General features: G+C 54.2%; 2 protein-coding genes across 2 annotated transcripts in view; one reads left to right on the forward strand and one right to left on the reverse strand.

Moving 5' to 3' along the window:
- Positions 1-19849, forward strand: part of LOC135283841 (glutamine-rich protein 2-like) — a 63564-nt gene that overhangs the window by 11344 nt on the left and 32371 nt on the right. The window lies entirely within an intron of this gene.
- Positions 4133-6281, reverse strand: LOC135283850 (glutamine-rich protein 2-like). The gene is made up of 4 exons (XM_064394974.1): positions 6009-6281; positions 5055-5867; positions 4581-4745; positions 4133-4424 (listed from the first exon to the last, which is right to left on the reverse strand). Exons 2-4 carry the CDS (start codon positions 5127-5129, stop codon positions 4308-4310), a joined length of 357 nt encoding a protein of 118 aa, XP_064251044.1. The 5' UTR covers positions 5130-5867; positions 6009-6281; the 3' UTR covers positions 4133-4307.

The following is a 19849-nucleotide window of genomic DNA, read 5'->3' on the forward strand; positions in this document are numbered from 1 at the left end:
AGAGGGGTGCAAAGCCAGTGGAATTCTTTTGGTGTGGTTTTCCAACATCCTGCCCCAGGCTCCCTCAGCTGTGTTGTGCAGCACAGACAGAGGGAGTACATCTCGGCTTTCAGCTGGCTTCTCGTTTCTTTGACAATGGCAGAAGTCTTTCCAGGACTGTAGCTTCTTCTCCTGGAACGGTTTTTGCTTTTCCCTGGTCTGAAGCACCAGAACATCACCGGCAGCCCTGTGCCTTGTCCCGCAGGGGAGGCCTTGGGATGCACATCCCGCCTCTGGACTCGGGAGGAGCCGAGCCACGCCTACAGAAAGAGCTCTGAATCCACCAGCCTACCCCACAATGAGAAGGCTTGAATATCTAACGTTATTCATTCTTTTTCCCATGCCTGCCTGCACTCTGTGTGTTAAATAAACAGCTTTTTTCACTTTCCTACAAAAAAATTCCTTGCTGTGGGAGGGAGGGCGTGCTGAAACCTGTTTTCTTTAGAGGAGATGTTTCCTCCTAACTTGTCTCAAATTGAGACATTTCTCAAATAATGTGGGGTGATTTTTGAACCCTGGAGGAAGAACAGTGCACCTCAATTGGTTTTCATGGCCCGTCAAGGAACTTTCCATTCGAGTTGACTTTCAGTTTCAAGGGCAATGCTGAAAGAATCATCCTTAACATCCACAACAGTGGACTCATCAGTTTCCTTAACTGAGGTGAAGAGTGTATAAGGACTTGCTACCACTGGGTCTCACACCAGTCTCACACTATTTCCTTGACAGCTCTGACATCTTGTACTGGCCTGTGTTCCTTAGTGTGTGCTTCCTTTACTGGCAGGAGAGGAGTCCTATATTGTGACTCACATTCCCTTAGTGACCCATCTTCCAAAATTTAGCAATTCATTCTTCTAACCCTCTTCTACCTTCTAACTTCAAAGAATAATTGTTCTGCCTGACCAGTCTTCCATCAGGCTCCAACCGAATCCTTACTGGTTCCAGTGTCTTGATTTCCCTGGAATTCCATTGGTGCACACCAACACAGTGACAGTGTTTTCCCCCTCCTCCCACCAGGGATGTGCAGGCGGGAAATACTTGTCCAGCATTCCCTGCTGAACATTCTGAGCATGCCCTCTCTCAGCCTCTTCCCCCACTTTTGCCATTACCACAATTCCTCCACCTGGAGTTAACAGTGTGTCTGAACGACCTTCCTAAAATCCCAGGGCTCTTTGCCTTGAACCCACTGGATTAGGGCATCAGAGGATCTTCCGGAAAAATCTTTGGAGTGCACCGGAGTCCTCTCGATCCCATGAATCCATGGAGCAAAAGAAGGAGGAAAGTTCCACCTGGGCCATTAGCAACTGTCACCAAAACCAGGATAAATGAAATCCTCAAAGACTATCCTTTTAGTTTTGGCAAGTTGGGCGTTACTTTATTCTTCTCAGGACGAGTGGAGCGGATAGTTCGAGCCACACACACAGAAAAAATTTTGACTTAGTTATCTGTTTTTTGCAAACAAAGGAATCAATGGTCATCCATTCTCAATGCCATCATTCTCTTCATTACTTTGCATTCTAACTGCTGTTGGGCTTCACCCATGGAGACTCTCTGCCCTGACCAGCAGCAGCAGCAGGGCTGGCCCGGAGGCAGAGCCACAGCAGGGGCAAGGAGCTGAAGGGGCACCAGGGAGAGCGGGGAAGAGAGAGGCTGGTGAGACAAGGCCCGGCCTGTAATTTTAAAGGTTTTTATTAACAAGATAACTTAACGCTACTTAACTAATTATATACTAACTTAATACAACTAAAATATCATCTTTCTGATGACTGTTGTTACAGGCGTTTCTCGCTTCGGACAAGATGTCCCAGGTCGAGGACTGGGTGATGAGTCCTGTCCATGTGGCTGGGGGCTGTTGATGTCCGGCAGGACTGGAGAGGCTGGTCGAGCCCTGGGGCCCGTGAGACCTGTCGGGGAGCTGTTCGTGGCTGGTGCTCTCGTGAGGCGGCAGGGCCTGGGGGTGAAGTGAGGGTGAGCTGCCACAGGTGCTGGCCCCACCCACCAGAACTCAAGCACTTGTCCCACACTGGCCATGGCCATTTTCCCACCTCACTCCAGCTCCAAGCTCAGTTACCCCATGTACCAGTCCTCCCAATCCATTCTGCCCCTTCCTTCTTACCCCAGACGCAAAATACCCATGCCACATTAGCCAGATCTGCACACAGAGCCTTATTCATTCTACAGCCCGTACCCAGCAGATAATCAGCCCCCTGTTCATTATCCCCCATGCCCTAACGGGGCCATACCTGATGCGTCCTCTGTCCTGATTGCCATACGATGCTGGTCATTACGGCTCCTGGAGATGTGTCCGTCACTGGGCTGCAGCAGGGTCACACTGGGCTGAGGAGGAGAGGGCAGCTGGCTGCAATGCAGGGCCCAATCCAGCATCCCCCAATGAACCTCCCAACCCAGGTCTCCCTGGGAACTGAAGGCACAGATTGCCGCTGGATAGTCAGCAATGCCATCAAGCCTCAGTCGCCATTCTGTGTCCCCACCTTCATCATGCCTACCTTGTTGTGGAGTACCAGGAAACGCTGCAGCTCTGCACTTGTATATGGAGAAGCCTTGATGTTCTGCATGGTGGAGCTGCGGCTCTGATGGTCCCCAGAGCTCTGCGGCACACGGGGGACCCTGCCATTGACCAACTGCCTCCTGTGGGATGGGGCAGAGGATCCTCAGTGCCCAGCCCTGTGGCACCCTGGGCACCACCCTGCTGTGCCAGGGAGGGGACGGGCAGTGCTGCCTGCAGGGACATGTCCCTGCCAGCTCCTGTCCACCAGCTGCAGGAGCCCCAAGCCCATCCACCCGGCCGGATCTGCTGGCTCTGTCCCCACAGCCAGGTGTGCTGGCCATGGCCATGGCAGGTCCCTGTGCACAGGACACCAGCTGGCAGGAGCTGGCCTGTCCCAGCTGCAGGGCTTGGTTTTGGGAACTCCTTTCACAGGAAGCACACAACTCCCCACCAAGCTTGAGCTCAAATTGAAAACAGACACAGCTCATCAGATGTGCTTTCAGCAACCTTGGGACAGAGATGTGGGTGAGACAGGGCAGGGCAGGGCAAGGAATGCAAAACCCCCCAGACGTGGGGCAAGCACTGGCCCTCCACAGCTGCCTTCTGCTCCCCAGCTCTGCCCAGCCCCGCCAGGCTCCTCTGCCCCAGCCCAGGTGCAGAGCCCTCCTTGCTGTGGCAGGGCTATGCTGCACCCCAGGAGCCAGAGATGTGTCCTCAGGGCCCTTACCTTTGGCTGTGCTGTGGCTCCTTGCTGGGGGGCATTGGCTGCAAATAAGGCAGTGTCTCGGAGGACCTGGGGAGGGCAGGAGTCACAGGGGTGTGACAGGGGACCAACAACCTGTTCCTGTTAGAGGCGGCACCCACAAACCCATGGGATTGTACCCCATGGCATCCCGCTGCCTGTAGCCCTTGGGATGAGTGCCCACAGCCCCTGCTGATGGGCAGGGCTGCAGAGGGGGCCCCCACATCAGCCCCTCCCCAGCAGACACTGGCACCCCTGTGCCCAGCAGGGTCACTGCTGGCACCCATCTCCCCCATGCCAGCCCCGCTGCCCCATGCCCTGGTGCTACTCACTGGCCAGGAACCTGCACGGTGAGCATGCGGTCACAGGACAGGCACGTGAAAGGCACTGGCAGCTGCCTGAGGAGGGTGAGGGAAGAGGGCTGGCTGAGCTCCTGGGGCCACAGCCCTGCAGCACACAGGCAGCAGCTGGCGGGCAGCAGCCAGGCGCTGGGTAGCTCGCGACACAGGGTCACGGCGTTTGCAGGCTGAACCGTGGGCTCTTGAGCCTCTTTCTCCCCATCCCCAAGGTGCTGGCTGAGGCCAGGGGAAGGCCACAGGCACCCATGTCACCATCCCAAGCAGCCCCTGCAGCGCTTGCAGCCCCTCTCAGGCACCAAAGTCCCCTGTGTGCATGGCAGGAGGGCAGGGCATGATCCAGCTCTGGGACACGGCGTGTCACAGCCCTGCCTGGGAGGAGCAGTTGCCCTCTCCCAGCCTGGCTTCTGGGAGCCTTTGCACCCACGGCCCCATTTTGCTTTGGGAGGGCTCTGTCCTGCAGGTGCCCTCTCCTTGTTCTTCCTTGCCTGTGTGCAACCTGCCGCTGGTGGAAGGATAAGGTGCAGCGGCTTCATCAGCTTCCCTGAGGTTCATTTAGCAGCAGAATTGGTGCCGTGGCAGGGGACCAGAGGGGCAGTGTGTGGGAGAGCTGGAGGGAATGGGACCATCACTGTCCCCAAAGCCATCAGTGTCTCCATCACACTCACTTCTTATACCCAGCAGCATTTTCACGCGACAGCCTATTCTCGAGCTCTTCCATGTTCCTGTTCCAGGAGTCCTCCAGGTGTTTGCGGAACGTCTTCAGCTCCAGGCGATCCAGCTGTGAACAGGTGCACAGCCTCAGCCAGCTGCCCCAGGAGGTGACATGGAGCTCTCCCGAGAAAAGCCTGGAGGGGGATCCTCAGAGGGATGCTGTCTCAGGCTGCCAAGTCCCAAAGGTGCCAGTTCCTCAAGGTGGGGACCAGGTACCCCTCACCTTCTCTTCCATTGCATCACTGATCTGCTGCTGCATCTTATTCCAGTGCTGCTCCTGGCCTGAAATCTGGCTCTGCAACTCCTCCATCCTCTCATCCAGCTCCTCCATGTTCTCTTCAAATTGGCTGCAATTGACTTTGCTGCCCAAGGCAGCTTTGTCCGCCTTCTAGCAGAGGGGAAGAGCAGGAGAGCGGTGGGGAAAGGGATGAGGAAGGACAGGCAGGGCCAGCGTGTGTGAGGGGAGAGGGAGGAGTGCTTCCCCCAGGCCAGCATGGCCCTTTCAGGCTGCTGTGGCCCCATTTGCCCCGTCAGCCTGGTGAGCTTGGTCCCACCATCTGGAGGGTGAGGGACCCCCTGAGCTCAGGAAATTCTCCCTCCCCACACCAGTTCTGCCCCCCATCCCCCAAGGGCAAGGGGCATTTGTCACCCTGCCCGGGAGCCCCTGGGCTGGTACAGAGGCCCCTCTAGACTGTACCATGTCCATTGCTGCCAGCATGTCCTGCTGATCTGCCTTCTCCTTCTGCAGCTTCTCCAGAGACTGGAACAGCATCTTTCAGCACAGAAAGGAACTCATCACACCACAGTAAGGTGGTGGCATACTGCAGGATGTAGAAGCACACCCCTCTCCCCCTGCCCAAAAACCTCAAGGGAATGCACTTGGGACCAGCACAGTGCTGTGAGGAGGTCAGCAGGAGATTCCTTGTGATCCCTGAATGGAGTCGTCTTGGGGGATGCTCTGACCAAAAAGGGGTTTCAGCCACCTACCGTGATATCCTTCTGCTTTTGTTGAGAGTCCTTCTGGAGCATCCCTGAGGCAAGGTTGAGTTTCTCATAGTCTTTTTGGATCTGCAAAAACTTGGCTTCCATTTGCTGTCTCAGCTCCTGATCCTGCTCCCGGGATGGAAGAACATAAGGTGCTGACCCAAGGGGGGTCTGTCTGCTCCACAGGGGCAAACACACATGACTCAGTCAGTGGCCATGAGCCCACCATGTCAAGAGGACATTTGTATCAAGGCTTTAATTACTGTCCATGCCACTGACTGGTCCAGGCCAATTTGGGCAATTTGGCTCTCCCATAAGATTACAGCAAAGCACAACAGAGCAGGAAGATGTGGCATGGAGCTGCAACAGGACCGTGCCAGGAGTGGTGGGAGTGCTCCCCCAGGACCTCACCTGCTCATTCAGCTGGTCGGCTGTCTCATTCAGCATCTGCTCCAGCATGGCATTCCTCCTCTCCTGCTGCTCTCCCATCTTCTGCAGCTCACGCCTTGTCTCCTGCCGCAAAGCCCTGGCCAGCGGGATGGGGGCAAGGGCAGGGTTACCCCTGCAGGGCTGCTGGGCACCTTGTGCCCACAAACCAGGATGCAGCCAGACCATCTGGGCTCCCTTGCAGCCCCCCAGGGTATGAAACCCACTCCTGTCCTCTTACTCAATTTGCTGAGAGATCTCCTTGCTGCTCTCTTCTTTCCACTTGGCTGTATCCTTCCTCAGCTTTTTAAGGTCTTCCTCCAGCTTCTTCATCTGGAAAGGACAGTGACAGTAGAGTCAGGGCCCAGCCATCATGTTGTCCCAGCGTGTGGGCCCTTTAGCTGCATGGGCAGCCCCACGGTCCTCCACCTGGGCCTGAGGCCCTGACACCAAAAACTGATTGTGGAGCCACATTGAAGTTCCCCATGAGAGCCCAAAGATTACATGACCCAACAGCTCACTAAGGCAAGAGACTCCTTAAGCTTCTTTATGTCTCCTTCCATGAGGAGCTGTGTTGTCTTTATCTTGTCAACCTCCTCACGCAGATCCTGGATGAGAGTCATGTCCTAGGAGAGAGCAGTGGTGGCAGTGAGCCTCAGGGAGGGTCAGTGGGGACCCGCAAGCCCTCGAGCCCTGCTGTGGTTTGCCAAGCACTGGGGACAGTGCAGGGCCAAGCTCAGCCAGGCTGGCAGGGCTCTGCAGGCAGCACGGTCCATGCATCTAGCAGGGCCAAGAGTGCTGAGCTTCCAACCAGCAGGGCAGAGGGTACGGGCTGCAGTCTCAGACCCAAAACTTGCTCCCAGCAGCAGCTCACCTGGTTCCGTGACATCTGGACCTTGTTCAGTTCCCCTGACAAATGCCGCTGGCCAGCCTTTAACTTTTCAATCTCCTCGAGATGCTCGGAAACCACCAGGGTCTAGGAGAAAGCATTGTAAGGGACAAGTCACTGGTGAGTGTGTTTTGGAAATATGACTTGAGAACCACAGTGGTCTGCACAGACCTGTGTCTCCTGGAACTTCTTCAGGTTCTCTGCTATGCGGGAATTTTCTGCCTTTATCCCACCAATCTCCTCACTAAGAACCTGTGAAGAAATTCAAGAATCAGGGATGTCAGAGGTGATGGCCAGGGCAGCAACACCCCAAAGAGCCCCACCCTGCCACGGGCAGCCCATGGCTCAGCCAGGTGAGCAGGGAGAGTCCCAGTGCCACCTGCCCCAGCCGGGCTCAGTGCCAGAGCACTGAAGCCCATCCAGACAGCAAAGAGCCCCTGCCAGCGGCTCTGCCAGGGCAGTGAGGGCAGAGCCAAGCACGGCTGTGTGAGGAAGCAGAGAGGGGCTGTCTGCTGGGGGAGTGCCCAGGGGCTGGGAAGAGCCTCTACCTTGGACGTGTGTTTCTTATACTCTTTCATCTCCTTCTTAAATTCTTTCACTTCAGCAGCCACATCAGCAAGTGAGGGGCCACTCAGCTGGCCTGGCCACGGCTCCTGGCTGGTCAGGTACTGCACGTCCAGGTGCTCCAGCACAGCCTGCAGCAGTTTTCTCATGGCTGCAAACTGAATGGCCCCCTTCTGGGGTGTCCCAATGGCGAGATCCAGCATCTGGGAGAGGCTGAGTGTGTCCAGGGATGTTGCCATGACCGCACACACTCTGTCCCTGATTTGTCAGACGCCTTCCTGCCCAGTTGGGTCTGTCAGGGATGAGCAAAATTGGTGACAAATGGGTTAAACAAAAGGCGTGATAGAAGCAATGAGCAAACGTGATAAGGAAAAGGATGAGTAGCCAGCAGGCTCCGTCCTCCTACCTTGTCCCTTGCAGGACTGGAACCAGGGTGCTGGTGGCCCTCCTCATCACAACACCCGTTGCCAGGCAACGCACCACTCCACTCCTGGTAACCAGTGGGTTCCAGACTCATGAAGTCATAGATTAATGGAGCCTTGGAATGGCTGGGGCTGGAAGGGACCTAAAAGATCATCTCGTTTCAGCCCCGGTCAGGGACAGGTCAAGGAACATTTTCCGCTAGACCAGGTTGCTGCAAGTGCCACCTAACCTGGTCTTGGACATTTCCAGGAATGGTGCAGACTGTGGCAAGGCATCACCATGCTCACAGGGAAGAATTTCTTCCCAATATCCCACCGATCTCTCCCCTCTCTCAGTGTGAAGCTGTTCCCATGTCAGGCCCTTGTGCAAAGTCCACCTCCAGCCCTTTTGTAGTCCTTTTATTTGCCAAAACATGCTCCAAGGTCTGCCAGGAGGGTACAGCCTCATTGTCTTTCTTTTTTATCCGTTGAAGATGTCTGTTACACCTAAGCCAGTTCCTTCACTGCTGCAAACCCAGGGCCAGGTTTGGAGCATCCATTGGGATCAGCCTTTGCCAGGGAAGCAGTGGGGTGCTGTTCCTCATGCTGGGGGTGCAGGAGGAGCCCCGTGAGCCCCTGGCTGAGCTGTAGGGTTGTTGGGGCACAGACTCCTTTCTCCTCAGGAGTTCAGGGCAGAGAGTCTCTGTGGGTGAAGCCTTTGTACCATTTCCTCCAAGTCAGGTTTTATGTCAGCTTGACAGTCCATAAAGAAGACAATGAAATCATTTCTCCTGCCAATGTCCCCAAGATTGTGTGGGAAGACAAGCCAAGTTCTTCCCTTGAACACCTGCCATCCACCCCCACCTGCCCCTTTCCAAAACACGCTCCGTTCACCCCTTCTCCTTCCTGCTTCAAAACTCTACAGCAGCAACCTTTGGGTGAGGGGATACAGAGCTGACTTATGAGCCGGCAGAGGAAATAAACCATCGAGGACTCTCAAATCGGCTTTCAAGCATTGGGAAACCTGACAACATGGAAAGGGAATATATTTCCTGCACGCTGACCCTGTCAGCCACCTTCTGCTCTTTCTTTGTCCGACATGTGAACATGGGAGACGCCTGCAAATCCTCTCTGGCACATCTTCTTAGCTTTAAGGTCTCTAATCACTATTGCCTCCGTTTGTTTTTTTCACCCTTCATGATTTTCTCTTGTCCCTAATTTCTTGAGCTCTTTATTGCATACAATATGAGAAAGAAAACCAGTATCAAAGGCACTGTCTGCAGTAGTGACCAATGAAGTTAATCTCCAGGGACATGACAAGGCTTGTAATAAGCAGCACATCTAGGGAAAAGTAGAGCAAAGTAAGTTCATTTCAGTGCTGTGTTGTTTATTGCTCAAATATGTCTTGTAAGAGACATAGGAAGATGAAATAAGAGCAGTGAAGAACAACAAGAACAAGAAGTGAACAATGAATGATGAACATGAAATAAGAACAATGAATAAAGAACAATGAAATAGGAATAGGAAGTTAGAATAAAAAAGAAGAACCAATAATTTAGAACATTAATACAGAACATAAATTAAGAATGGAGAACATGAATTAAGCTGGCTTGTCTGCCTTCTTCACTTTTTTCTTTGGAGGCTCCATTCCAGCTGGAGACCTTGGCTGTGGATGTTGTCTTCTGTATGGGTGAAAGAAGGACAGGATGGAGTTAATTCAGAGAACCCACTCAGCCTGCCCAGCACAGAGGGCACTACAAATCCCTCCGTGTGACCAGCCAGGGCAGAGCTCTGCGCTCCAGAGGGCATTTCCACAGGGAGCAGTGGGTGAGTACAGGGCAGGGAGCGGGCGCTCCTTGCCAGCAACGGGGAGAGCAAAGGGGGAGCAGCTCGGCAAGAGGGAGAGGCTCCATGCTCTGGTTCTTGCACGCTGATGGGGAGCAGTGGCACCGGTGCCCTTCAGGGGCACTTGCCACCTCTGAGCACCAGCTGCTCATGCCCTGTCGTCTGGCTCAGCCCAGCCAGGCCCCTGCCCCAGGGACCAGGAGTGAAACTTGGCTCACGCAGTCGTTGGCTGCTTTGCCCTGCCCAAAACTACCCCGTGTTTGACTTGTCCACAGCAGATCCAGGGGGAAAGGGCAGGTTGTCGACCCCTCTGGCAAGCAGGGAGCAGGCTGATGCTGCCCAGCATGCTCGGTGCCCTCCTGCAGCTCACAGGCTGCTGTTAACTGCGGTGCTGGTGCCACAGGAGGGATGGTCACATTTCTTCTTTTCTTCTTGTCCCTTTCTACCAGCTCAGTGTCTTCTGCTCCTTGCTTTCCTGCTCATTTTGGCTTCACCAGGCCGTTTTGTGCACACACAAAGCCTAAACATCTTCAAGAAATCTCCCTCTAGTGCTTCAGAGAGTGTTCTGAAGGAAAATGGTAGTAGGATCCCAGGACATCAGGTGTTATGTGCACATGTACAGTACCCAGCCAGCTCTGGGCAGGGCAGCAGCATGCACTGTCCCTCGCCCTGGCCCTGCTCCAGGATGGACAATGGTGGAGGTCACCTGTCACCGAAATTCAGGAATAAAAATTAACAAAGATGCAGTATTCAGAATCAGGCATTTCTTTATTGCGAAGCCCAACTACAGCTGTGGATGCAGAGGTGAGAGCTCCACCAAAGTGCAGGCATGGTTCCAGATGGTGTAAGTATTTATTACCCACGGCATTTATTTATTTATTTCTTTATTACCTATAAGCATTTATGACACGTTCTACTTTAGGTGTCCACAGAGCCCCATCAATACCTTGGGCCGCCTTGATTTGTTACTGCGCTCTCAAGGTACCACTGACTGCCACATTAACTGCCATGAACTGGCCGAAGGTTTTATTGCTGCACGCCATGGTGAGTGAGAAGCATGCCTGCAGTGTCCTTTCTCCCGTCAGAGCACAGACATTCCTGGGTGCTGGGCTCCGTGCCAGCCCCGGCACACGGCGCTGCTCTGCGGCAATGGGGACACGGGGAAGCGCTGCCCGCCGTGCGTCCCCCGTGTGTCCCCCCATGTCCCCCTGTGCTCCCCCGCCTAGGGAGCTGCTCTTGCCCGGCACGGCCGGGCCCAGCCGCCGGGTCTCGCCGGCACTGGGCAGGATCCGGCGCAGGCTGCGGGACACGGCGGGGCTGCCCGGCTGGAAAGGAAAGCAGCTCCGGCTGCTGACAGGAGCTGTGGGCAAGGGGCTGCCGCAGTGCGGGAGGAAAGCCGCTGGGCCAGCCCCTGACGTTGCCCCTCAGAAAGGAGGAGGAGGAGGAGGAAGCTGCCACACGAGCTCGGGATGTGCCAGTGCAGAGATGAGGGGACGAGTGCGCACTTGGGGGCCGGGGCCAGCCCTCGGGCACGGCTCCAGGCGGCTCCTGAGTCGGCGTCAGGGCTGCCTGTAAGGATTTCAGGCGGCAGCCGAGAGCAGCAGCGCCAGCAGTGCCCGCCGGGCCCCATGGCCATCTGCCCGTGGCTTGCCAGCCCCTCAGGGCCGCGGGCTCTGCAGCGCTGCTCCTGCTGCCGCAGCGGGCCCGGAGCCTCGGAGCTGCCCCGCAGCCGCCACGGGAGCAGCAGCAGCCTCAGGGCTGGCCCGGGCTCGACCTGCTCAGCCCGGAGGCAGAGCCACAGCAGGGGCAAGGAGCTGACGGAGCCCCAGGGAGAGCGGGGAGGAGAGAGGCTGGTGAGACAAGGCCCGGCCTGGAATTTTAAGGGTTTTTATTAACTAAATAACTGAACGCTAATTATTAACTAACTTAATAAAACTAAAAAGTCATCATTCTGATGACTGCTGTCTCCGGCGTTTCTTGCTTCTGACCAGATGTGGGAGATCGAGCACTGGGTGCTGAGTCCTGTCCATCGGGCTGGGGGCTGTTGATGTCCGGTGTGGCTGGAGAGGCTGGTCGAGTCCTTTCCAGCTGGCTCCTGGAACAGGAACATGGAGGCTCTCGAGAATAGGTTGAGGCGTGAAAACGCCGCTGGGATTAAGAAGTGAGTGTGATGGAGACACTGATGGCTTTTTGGGGACAGCGATGATCCCATTCCCTCCAGCTCTCCCACACACTGCCCCTCTGGTCCCCTGCCACGGCACCAATTCCACTGCTAAATGAACCTCAGGGAAGCTGATGAAGCAGCTGCACCTTCTCCTTCCACCAGCAGCAGGTTGCACACAGGCAAGGAAGAACAAGGAGAGGGCACCTGCAGGACAGAGCCCTCCCAAAGCAAAATGGGGCTGTGGGTGCAAAGGCTCCCAGAAGCCAGGCTGGGAGAGGGCAACTGCTCCTCCCAGGCAGGGCTGTGACACGCCGTGTCCCAGAGCTGGATCATGCCCTGCCCTCCTGCCATGCACACAGGGGACTTTGGTGCCCGAGAGGGGCTGCAAGCGCTGCAGGGGCTGCTTGGGATGGTGACATGGGTTCCTGTGGCCTTCCCCTGGCCTCAGCCAGCACCTTGGGGATGGGGAGAAAGAGGCTCAAGAGCCCACGGTTCAGCCTGCAAACGCCGTGACCCTGTGCCGTGAGCTGCCCAGCGCCTGGCTGCTGCCCGCCAGCTGCTGCCTGTGTGCTGCAGGGCTGTGGCCCCAGGAGCTCAGCCAGCCCTCTTCCCTCACCCTCCTCAGGCAGCTGCCAGTGCCTTTCACGTGCCTGTCCTGTGACCGCATGCTCACTGTGCAGGTTCCTGGCCAGTGAGTAGCACCAGGGCACGGGGGCAGCGGGGCTGGCATGGGGGAGATGGGTGCCAGCAGTGACCCTGCTGGGCACAGGGGTGCCCGTGTCTGCTGGGGAGGTGCCGATGTGGGGAGCCCCCTCTGCAGCCCTGCCCATCAGCAGGGGCTGTGGGCACTCATCCCAAGGGCTACAGGCAGCGGGATGCCATGGGGTACAATCCCATGGGTTTGTGGGTGCCGCCTCCAACAGGAACAGGTTCTTGGTCCCCTGTCACACCCCTGTGACTCCTGCCCTCCCCAGGTACCCCGAGACACTGCCGTATTTGCAGCCAATGCCCCCCAACAAGGAGCCACAGCACAGCCAAAGGTATGGGCCCTGAGTGCAGCGGCGGCTGGCCTCAAGCCAAATCCCAGCAGGCTGCGGCCAGTACTGCCTGCAGCGCTGGGGCACTCCCCTGTTCCCAGGTCGGGTTTGGAGACCGCCTAAGGCTTTCAGCCTTGGGATGATGAGGACCCGCAGTAGCGAAAGAGAGCTGCAACCCGCAGGAGTAAAGAGACGGACTTCAGAGGTAGCTGAGTCCGGTTTATTGTCACCAGGGAATTCTACCAACTGAAACCCCGAACTGGGGCTTGCCAATAGTTTTTAAAGAGGGGTGAACAACCAATGGGGAAACAGAGGGATGTCAGGTGTGGGTGACAGACACAATGGGAAAACCAATAGGAGAGAGCATAGGGAGGGGCCTTGGTCCCTGAACCAATCACTTGATGCCCTGGGTGGAAGATTCTAGATGGGAAGGCTGGGCCATCGAGTGACGGACAGGGCACCAGGGAGGGAACAAGGGATGGATACATAGGTTGCCAGGGGATATGGGGAGGAGAGATACTAGACAAATGGGCCATCAAAAGGAGAGAGGGGATCAGGGTAGAACCATAGTAACTGTAGGGGTACATGGGGCAAACCAAATGTACAGCTCAACAAAACCATACCCAATAAACACAATACAACACCTGAGGACACATCCCTGGCTCCTGGGGTGCAGCGTAGCCCTGCCACAGCAAGGAGGGCTCTGCACCTGGGCTGGGGCAGAGGAGCCTGGCGGGGCTGGGCAGAGCTGGGGAGCAGAAGGCAGCTGTGGAGGGCCAGTGCTTGCCCCACGTCTGGGGGGTTTTGCATTCCCTGCCTTGCCCTGCCCTGTCTCACCCACATCTCTGTCCCAAGGTTGCTGAAAGCACATCTGATGAGCTGTGTCTGTTTTCAATTTGAGCTCAAGCTTGGTGGGGAGTTGTGTGCTTCCTGTGAAAGGAGTTCCCAAAACCAAGCCCTGCAGCTGGGACAGACCAGCTCCTGCCAGCTGGTGTCCTGTGCACAGGGACCTGCCACGGCCATGGCCAGCACACCTGGCCGTGGGGACAGAGCCAGCAGATCCAGCCGGGTGGATGGGCTTGGGGCTCCTGCAGCAGGTGGACAGGAGCTGGCAGGGACATGCCCCTGCAGGCAGCACTGCCAGTCCCCTCCGTGGCACAGCAGGGTGGTGCCCAGGGTGCCACAGGGCTGGGCACTGAGGATCCTCTGCCCCATCCCACAGGAGGCCAGTGGTCCGTGGCGGTGGCTCCCATGTGCCACAGAGCTCTGGGGACCATCACAGCAGCAGTTTCAAACTGCCAGCTGTTCAGCACTCCCCGTACCAGTGCATTTCTGCAGGGACTCGTGACCCGCCCCAATAAGGTAGGGATGATGCAGGTGAGGACATGGCACGTGTACTGGGGGCGGGCCGGGCAATGCTGAGGATCCTGGGTGAATTTGTGCCTTCAGTTTCCTCGGGCACAGCTGCTTTGGGAGGGTTGCTAGGGAATGCTGGACTGGACCCTGCCTTTCAGCCAGCTGCTCTCTCCTTCCCAGCCCAGAGTGACCCAGCTGCTCGGCAGGGGTGGACACATGCCGAGGGGCCGCAATGACCAGCTTCCTGTGGTGACCAGGACACTGGATGAGCCAGGTGTGGCCCTGTCAGGGCACGGGGAGCAGGGGGACAAGAGACTGGCTGTCTGCTGGGTCTGCACCTGCTCCCTGCGGGTCTCTGGCCAAGCAGGTGACCCTCCTGCTGCCCCGTTCTGAGCTGGCTGAGCTGACCCAGACGGGGCAGCCCCGGGGCCTGGGGGCTCAGCCTTGCCTCTCCCCCAGGCCCTGCCACCTCTCGGCATCACCGGCCAGGCACGGCCCCCCGACACGTCTCCAGGGCACCAGGGCTCCTCCAGCCACTCCAACCCCGGGAGACTTCGACAGCCCTCAAGTAGCTGGACAGGACTGGGAACCCCGTGCTCCACCAGAGACGTCTCATCAGCAGAGAGTAAACTCTGGGACAATTGTTGTCCGAGAAATAACATTTTTCTTCTATTAGGTAAATAAAAACCTTCCTGAAAGACACGGTGAGCCTTTCCCCACTGCATCTGAAAACACTGGGATAAATCAAAGTGTCCTACACAATTTTTACTATTAGTTATCAGGCATTACTTTATTCCCAGCACTGGGGTACGTGGGAGTAGCTCCACTCAGAATGCACACCCACTCTCTAAACTTTTCACTATGTATTTTCAGCAAACAAATTAATGGTCATTGCCTATGAATTACATATTTCTCTTCATTCATTAATCTCCTATCATCCATTTGTTATTGATTTCTCAATTCTCATGCTGCTGCCAGATGAACAATTGCTTGCTCCTGGCAGGCTCCACACTATGCTCATTTTGCCAAGTCCATGGAACCACACCATCAAAAGCAGGATAAACTTTTACCAAGGAGGGGAGTCAATCTACAGCCCATCGATCTAAGCTTTCACTAATTAAATACCCGGCCAGCTATACCAACTTTTCTCCTCATTTGCAAAGAAGCACCATTTCACCACGTGGTCAGGTATGACTGTGGGTTCACCGACCACCCGAGACTGCCATGGAGACTCCCAGGGCAGAAGAGTGCATGTGCTGAGGGGAGGAATGTATATTCATGTCTTGGGGGAAATTATTGCCATATGTGTGTTTCTTCTGAGAATAGTTATGAATATGATGACAAATACAGTATTTCAACAGGGGCTTTTCCTGTACACAGCATGTACTCTCTGTGCAGCCATCCCCCATACATCTGGCTTTGCAGTAAAGAATGCCTAATCCCTAATATGAAAAAAATCCCTAATATGAAAATTAAAGCATTTATTTCTTTCTGGTTGTGATAACAATGTTAATTGGTCCACTTTTCAGTCTTTTTATTATGTATAGTTTTTTTCCAGATATTGTTTTCACGACAGTAAGAGCAGAATTCTCCTTGTTCATTTCTTCTTTACCTCTGGTTTCCACACCTTGTCCTCACACTCTACAAATTCTGCATTCCTGGTGTCCAGTTCTTAGCCCCATTTCTCTACCCCAATCTTTGTTCACTGAATCATGTCAAGGTTATCTAGCAAAACTTAAAAGTTCAGTAATTTTCCCAAATAGTGTTCCACTAACAGCAGTTTGTATAAAGTCTTGCTACATGCTCCTGTGGAAAACTGCACTGCTTATGATTAAGTGAAACCGTTATTAACAGACTTAATGAAAACAAATAATAGGAATCTCAAATTAGAAAGTTATATCATTTCCAACACATCCCCCCTTTATAAGAGACCTTATTTCTTTTAGGACTACTTCCTCTTAAGTCATTGGATATTTAGAAAGACTTAAGACACTAAAATGCAATAATTCCTATTAAACTACTTAGTAAAACTTTTTGGCAAAACTTATACTATTTTAGATCCAGGGCCATTCTATTTTGCCAGCATTTTATCTTGGGCTTGTTATTCTGGGGTTACATTAGAAAGGTCACACATTTTGTTGCAGCAACTATTGGGATGCTTTTCTCTGCCAGCCCTTCAGCAGCTTTATCTGCCAGTCGGTTTCCTACACTAACTGATGTATTTCTTAATGGATGAGCTTTACAATGCATGAGAGCTTCTTGGGCTGGTGCCTGAACACTTTCTAGTAATTGTCTGGTAATGTCTCCACCTTTGACAGAGGATCCTTGTGCTGAAAGGAGCCCTCCTTTGTTCCAGAGAGCTCCGTGGGCAGGTACTGCTCCAAAGGCACGGTTAGCATTAGCCCATGTGTTCCCATTCTTCCCCTGAGACAATTCCAGGCTGCCATAGACTGAGCAGCTCAGCCTTGTGTGCAGAGGTGGTAAGAGGTAATGGGACGGCTTGGATTGGGCCCTACTGCACAGCCAAACTTCTGCTTTCCTTTGCTCACAAAGCTGCTCCCACCTGTGGACAATTCCCAGGCCGGATCTTCTACCAGAGGATCTCCTCTGCTGGAGTGAAGCTGCTCAGTCGTTGGAACACAGGCATGTTGTGAGGCTTCTTGACTTTCTGGTACAGATTCCAGGAACGTGGCTGGGTGCAAGGCAAAGGAGTTGTTTGCAGTTCCCCATCATCCTGCTCCAACAAGACAACTTGATACTTCAGCATTCGACTTGGGGGTCACCAGTGGCCTCCTTTGTGTTCTAGAACAGAGAGGACCAAGGGGGGAACATGAGCAGTCGTTATCTGGCCCATGGTCCATTCGGGGCTTCTTGGATTAAAGCGCAGCTCCTGCTCCAAGTCAAAGGCAGTTAAGGGACATCCCTTAACTTACACTGTCCACTTGTTTGGAAAAATATCTTATGGCCCTTTTCCATGTGCATAACCTCTGAGCTAACACCCGTAGTGCAACACGTCAGTGCTCATGAACAATCTGCTCAAGAGGCTTGCTCAAGTCAGGTAATGCCTGTGCTGGGCTGGCATTAGAGCTCTCTTGGGGTCTCTGAAAGCCTCTGGCATTCTGGGGTCCACTGTAGCACCTCCTTGGTGTAGCACCTCCTTGGGCGATTCTCAGGGTCTCATATAAAGGTCTTACCCATAGGCCAGAATTAAAAATCCTGAGCCCACACCAACCACCCATTCCTAGAAATATTCCTAACTTGCAAACAGACCTTGGCTCTGGAGTTTCACAAATCCCCTCCACCCTTTTGGTTGCAAGGCTTTGCTGTCCCTGGGAAATGAGCCTCAGGTAGATTTGGCATTAGGGCACTTCTTTGACACTTTGGGCCTTCTTCTTGGATACCCTGTAACTGGCTAGTCTCAGAATGTTCAGGAAACTTAAGAGTCATTTCAATGCATCCAGCTTGAGTTCCATTAGCAATTAAAGTATCACCTGCATACTGCATCAAAGGGGTATCTTCATTCTCCTTTTCCCATTCTGAAGTGACTTCCAGAGCCCTGGCCAGCTCTTAGAACTCCAGCACCCCACCAGCAATAGGGAACTGCCTGGGTATGGGGATTTACCAGAGACAGAACCTTTACAGCCACTTGCTCTAAGATGCCAGATAGAAGCCACATCAGGAACCAGGCAGAGGAGAAAGCTGTCTGTCTAGATGTTCCACAAGGAACAGCTTATTCCAGGTGAAAGGAGCTCACACAAAGAGCCCCAGGCACTCCTGTGCAAGGGGCTTTGTACAGATACAAATCAGGGGGTGGATACAGACAGCAAACCAATAGGGAATCCTCAGGGGAGGAGTGAGGGGATTACATCAAGCATCTGGGGCCAGTTGGGGTAGGAGGGTGCAGAGGATGGCTCACATGCGCCAATGGGGCTTCCAGGAGTAGGGGGATTCCAAAGGGATGTTGCGAACAGGGATTGGCCCGAGAGTTAAGGGGCAGAGAAGGTTCAGGAAGAAGGGGCTCGGTTGCCTTGACAGGCAGGGAAAGAGCTGGAACAAGGGGTGGAGAATGACATGAGGGGCAGCTTTGAGGGAGGGTAAAACCCAGGAGTAAACCATCTCAGGGAGAACATGAGGGCACGAGGACAGAACGACGCACTTAAAAAGGAATCAATAAGATAAATTCAAAGCGCAACACCGTACCTCCAATTCTTTTGTCAATTGGTTTTTGTCTTGGGGTGTGTCGTGGGTTAAGACGGAAGTGAGTTTTTTGGGAGGTTGTGGTCAAACCAATCAGTGCTTGGATTTGAATATTGGCACCTGGTTTGGCCACCGAAGGTATGGACCACCTCTGAGAACACAGGGGGTTAAAAGCAAGAACTGCCAGGAGAACTCTCTCTTAGTTTCAGTCTGTAAAGGAGCTCAGAGCTCCCCTGCCCAGCCGGGGCTGGCTGGGGGAGGGAAGCCATGCGGCCGGGTGAGGTAGGCCGGAGCCTCGGGCAGAGGAGGGGAGTGAAGGCCTTGCAAGATGGAAGGGTGGAGGAGACTGAGAAGCATCGGGCCCCCCTCCTACCCCACGGGAGACAGAGAGAGAGCGAGCCAGTGCCTGTGCTGCCTTGGAATTCGGTATCATGGACTGGCAGCACGGCCGGCCAGAAGTGGGGGATGCGGCGAGAGAAGGTGCCCGGCAGCTGTGGGAGTTCTGGGCAGGCAGAGGCCCAGATTTTAACCCCTTTGTAAAATAAGGGACACCTTACAAATACTGATCCTCCTAAATCAGAATGAGGAGAGAAAGATGAAGTATGAAGAAATGGGCAAGTATGAGGAAAGTTGGTGCATGTGAGAGATGTCAGAAGAGGTGAGAAGAATCCTAGGTGGGAAGAGATGATGGATTGGCCTTGAGCTGGACTCTTTCTTGTATGGCCATGGACAGACCCATGTTCTTCCTGTGACTCAGAGACTGTATTTAGGGGGAGGCAATGCCTTGGAGTCAAGAGTGAAGCAGTGGCGTGAACAGAGACGGCTGAGGAGGGTGTGGGATGCCCTCTGTCTCCAGGAGGGGAAGATCTCTGTTCATGAGGCCGCTCGGCCCCAGGGGTTTAAATTTGGGGGGGGCTGGTGTCCTGAATTTGAGAGACTGCTGCTTTTGGAACTGAGTGGAGCATCCTTAAACGGGGAACCCTAAAAGCAGTCCTGGCCCATGTGCAGTGGTGAGAGCACTGGACATGGAGGGAAGAAGTCACGAGGGCCGATGTTCTCTGGGTGGTGCCACGAGTGACACGGAAACACAAGAGGTTTCAATTGTGTTTCTGGGGGAAGCCTATGGTGCAAGGGGGGACTCCTCTCTCCCTGATGGATTTGAGGGTTGATTATTTGAGGGGTGATGATGGACTGATTATGTGAGAGATGGTGATGGCCTGGAAATCTATGGTGTTATTTCATTCTGTGGAGAAAATGGAGGGGAGGAGGAGGAATGTATTTGGAGGGTTTTCATTCTTAGTTTTGTGTTTGTTCCTTTTTAGATGATGTAATTAATAAATTTTGTTTCCTTTATTCCTGAGTTGGAGCCTGCTTTGCTCTGTTCCTGATCACATCTCACAGAAGCCACCAGAGAAAGTGTATATTCATGGAGGCACTGGCACTGTGGCAGAGTCAAACCATGACAGGGTGACAGCATGATACTGTGTCTCCTATTGTCTGCTTTATGCCCAGACATGGGTCCTGTAACTTTAAGCTGGGTCTGAGAGAGGGGTGCAAAGCCAGTGAAATTCTTTTGGTGTGGTTTTCCAACATCCTGCCCCAGGCTCCCTCAGCTGTGTTGTGCAGCAC

This window comes from Passer domesticus, chromosome 19 (genome assembly GCF_036417665.1).
Source record: "Passer domesticus isolate bPasDom1 chromosome 19, bPasDom1.hap1, whole genome shotgun sequence".
Lineage (NCBI taxonomy): Eukaryota > Metazoa > Chordata > Aves > Passeriformes > Passeridae > Passer > Passer domesticus.

What these genes read in the sequence shown, in the direction of transcription:
- LOC135283850 (XM_064394974.1), bottom strand. Translation starts at nt 5,129, where the DNA reads ATGCTGTTCCAGTCTCTGGAGAAGCTGCAGAAGGAGAAGGCAGATCAG. An exon ending in TGCTGGCAGCAATGGACATG is followed by an intron (nt 4,746 to 5,054) that starts GTACAGTCTAGA and finishes CCCCTCTGCTAG; the next exon opens with AAGGCGGACAAAGCTGCCTT. An exon ending in GTGATGCAATGGAAGAGAAG is followed by an intron (nt 4,425 to 4,580) that starts GTGAGGGGTACC and finishes ACCTGTTCACAG; the next exon opens with CTGGATCGCCTGGAGCTGAA.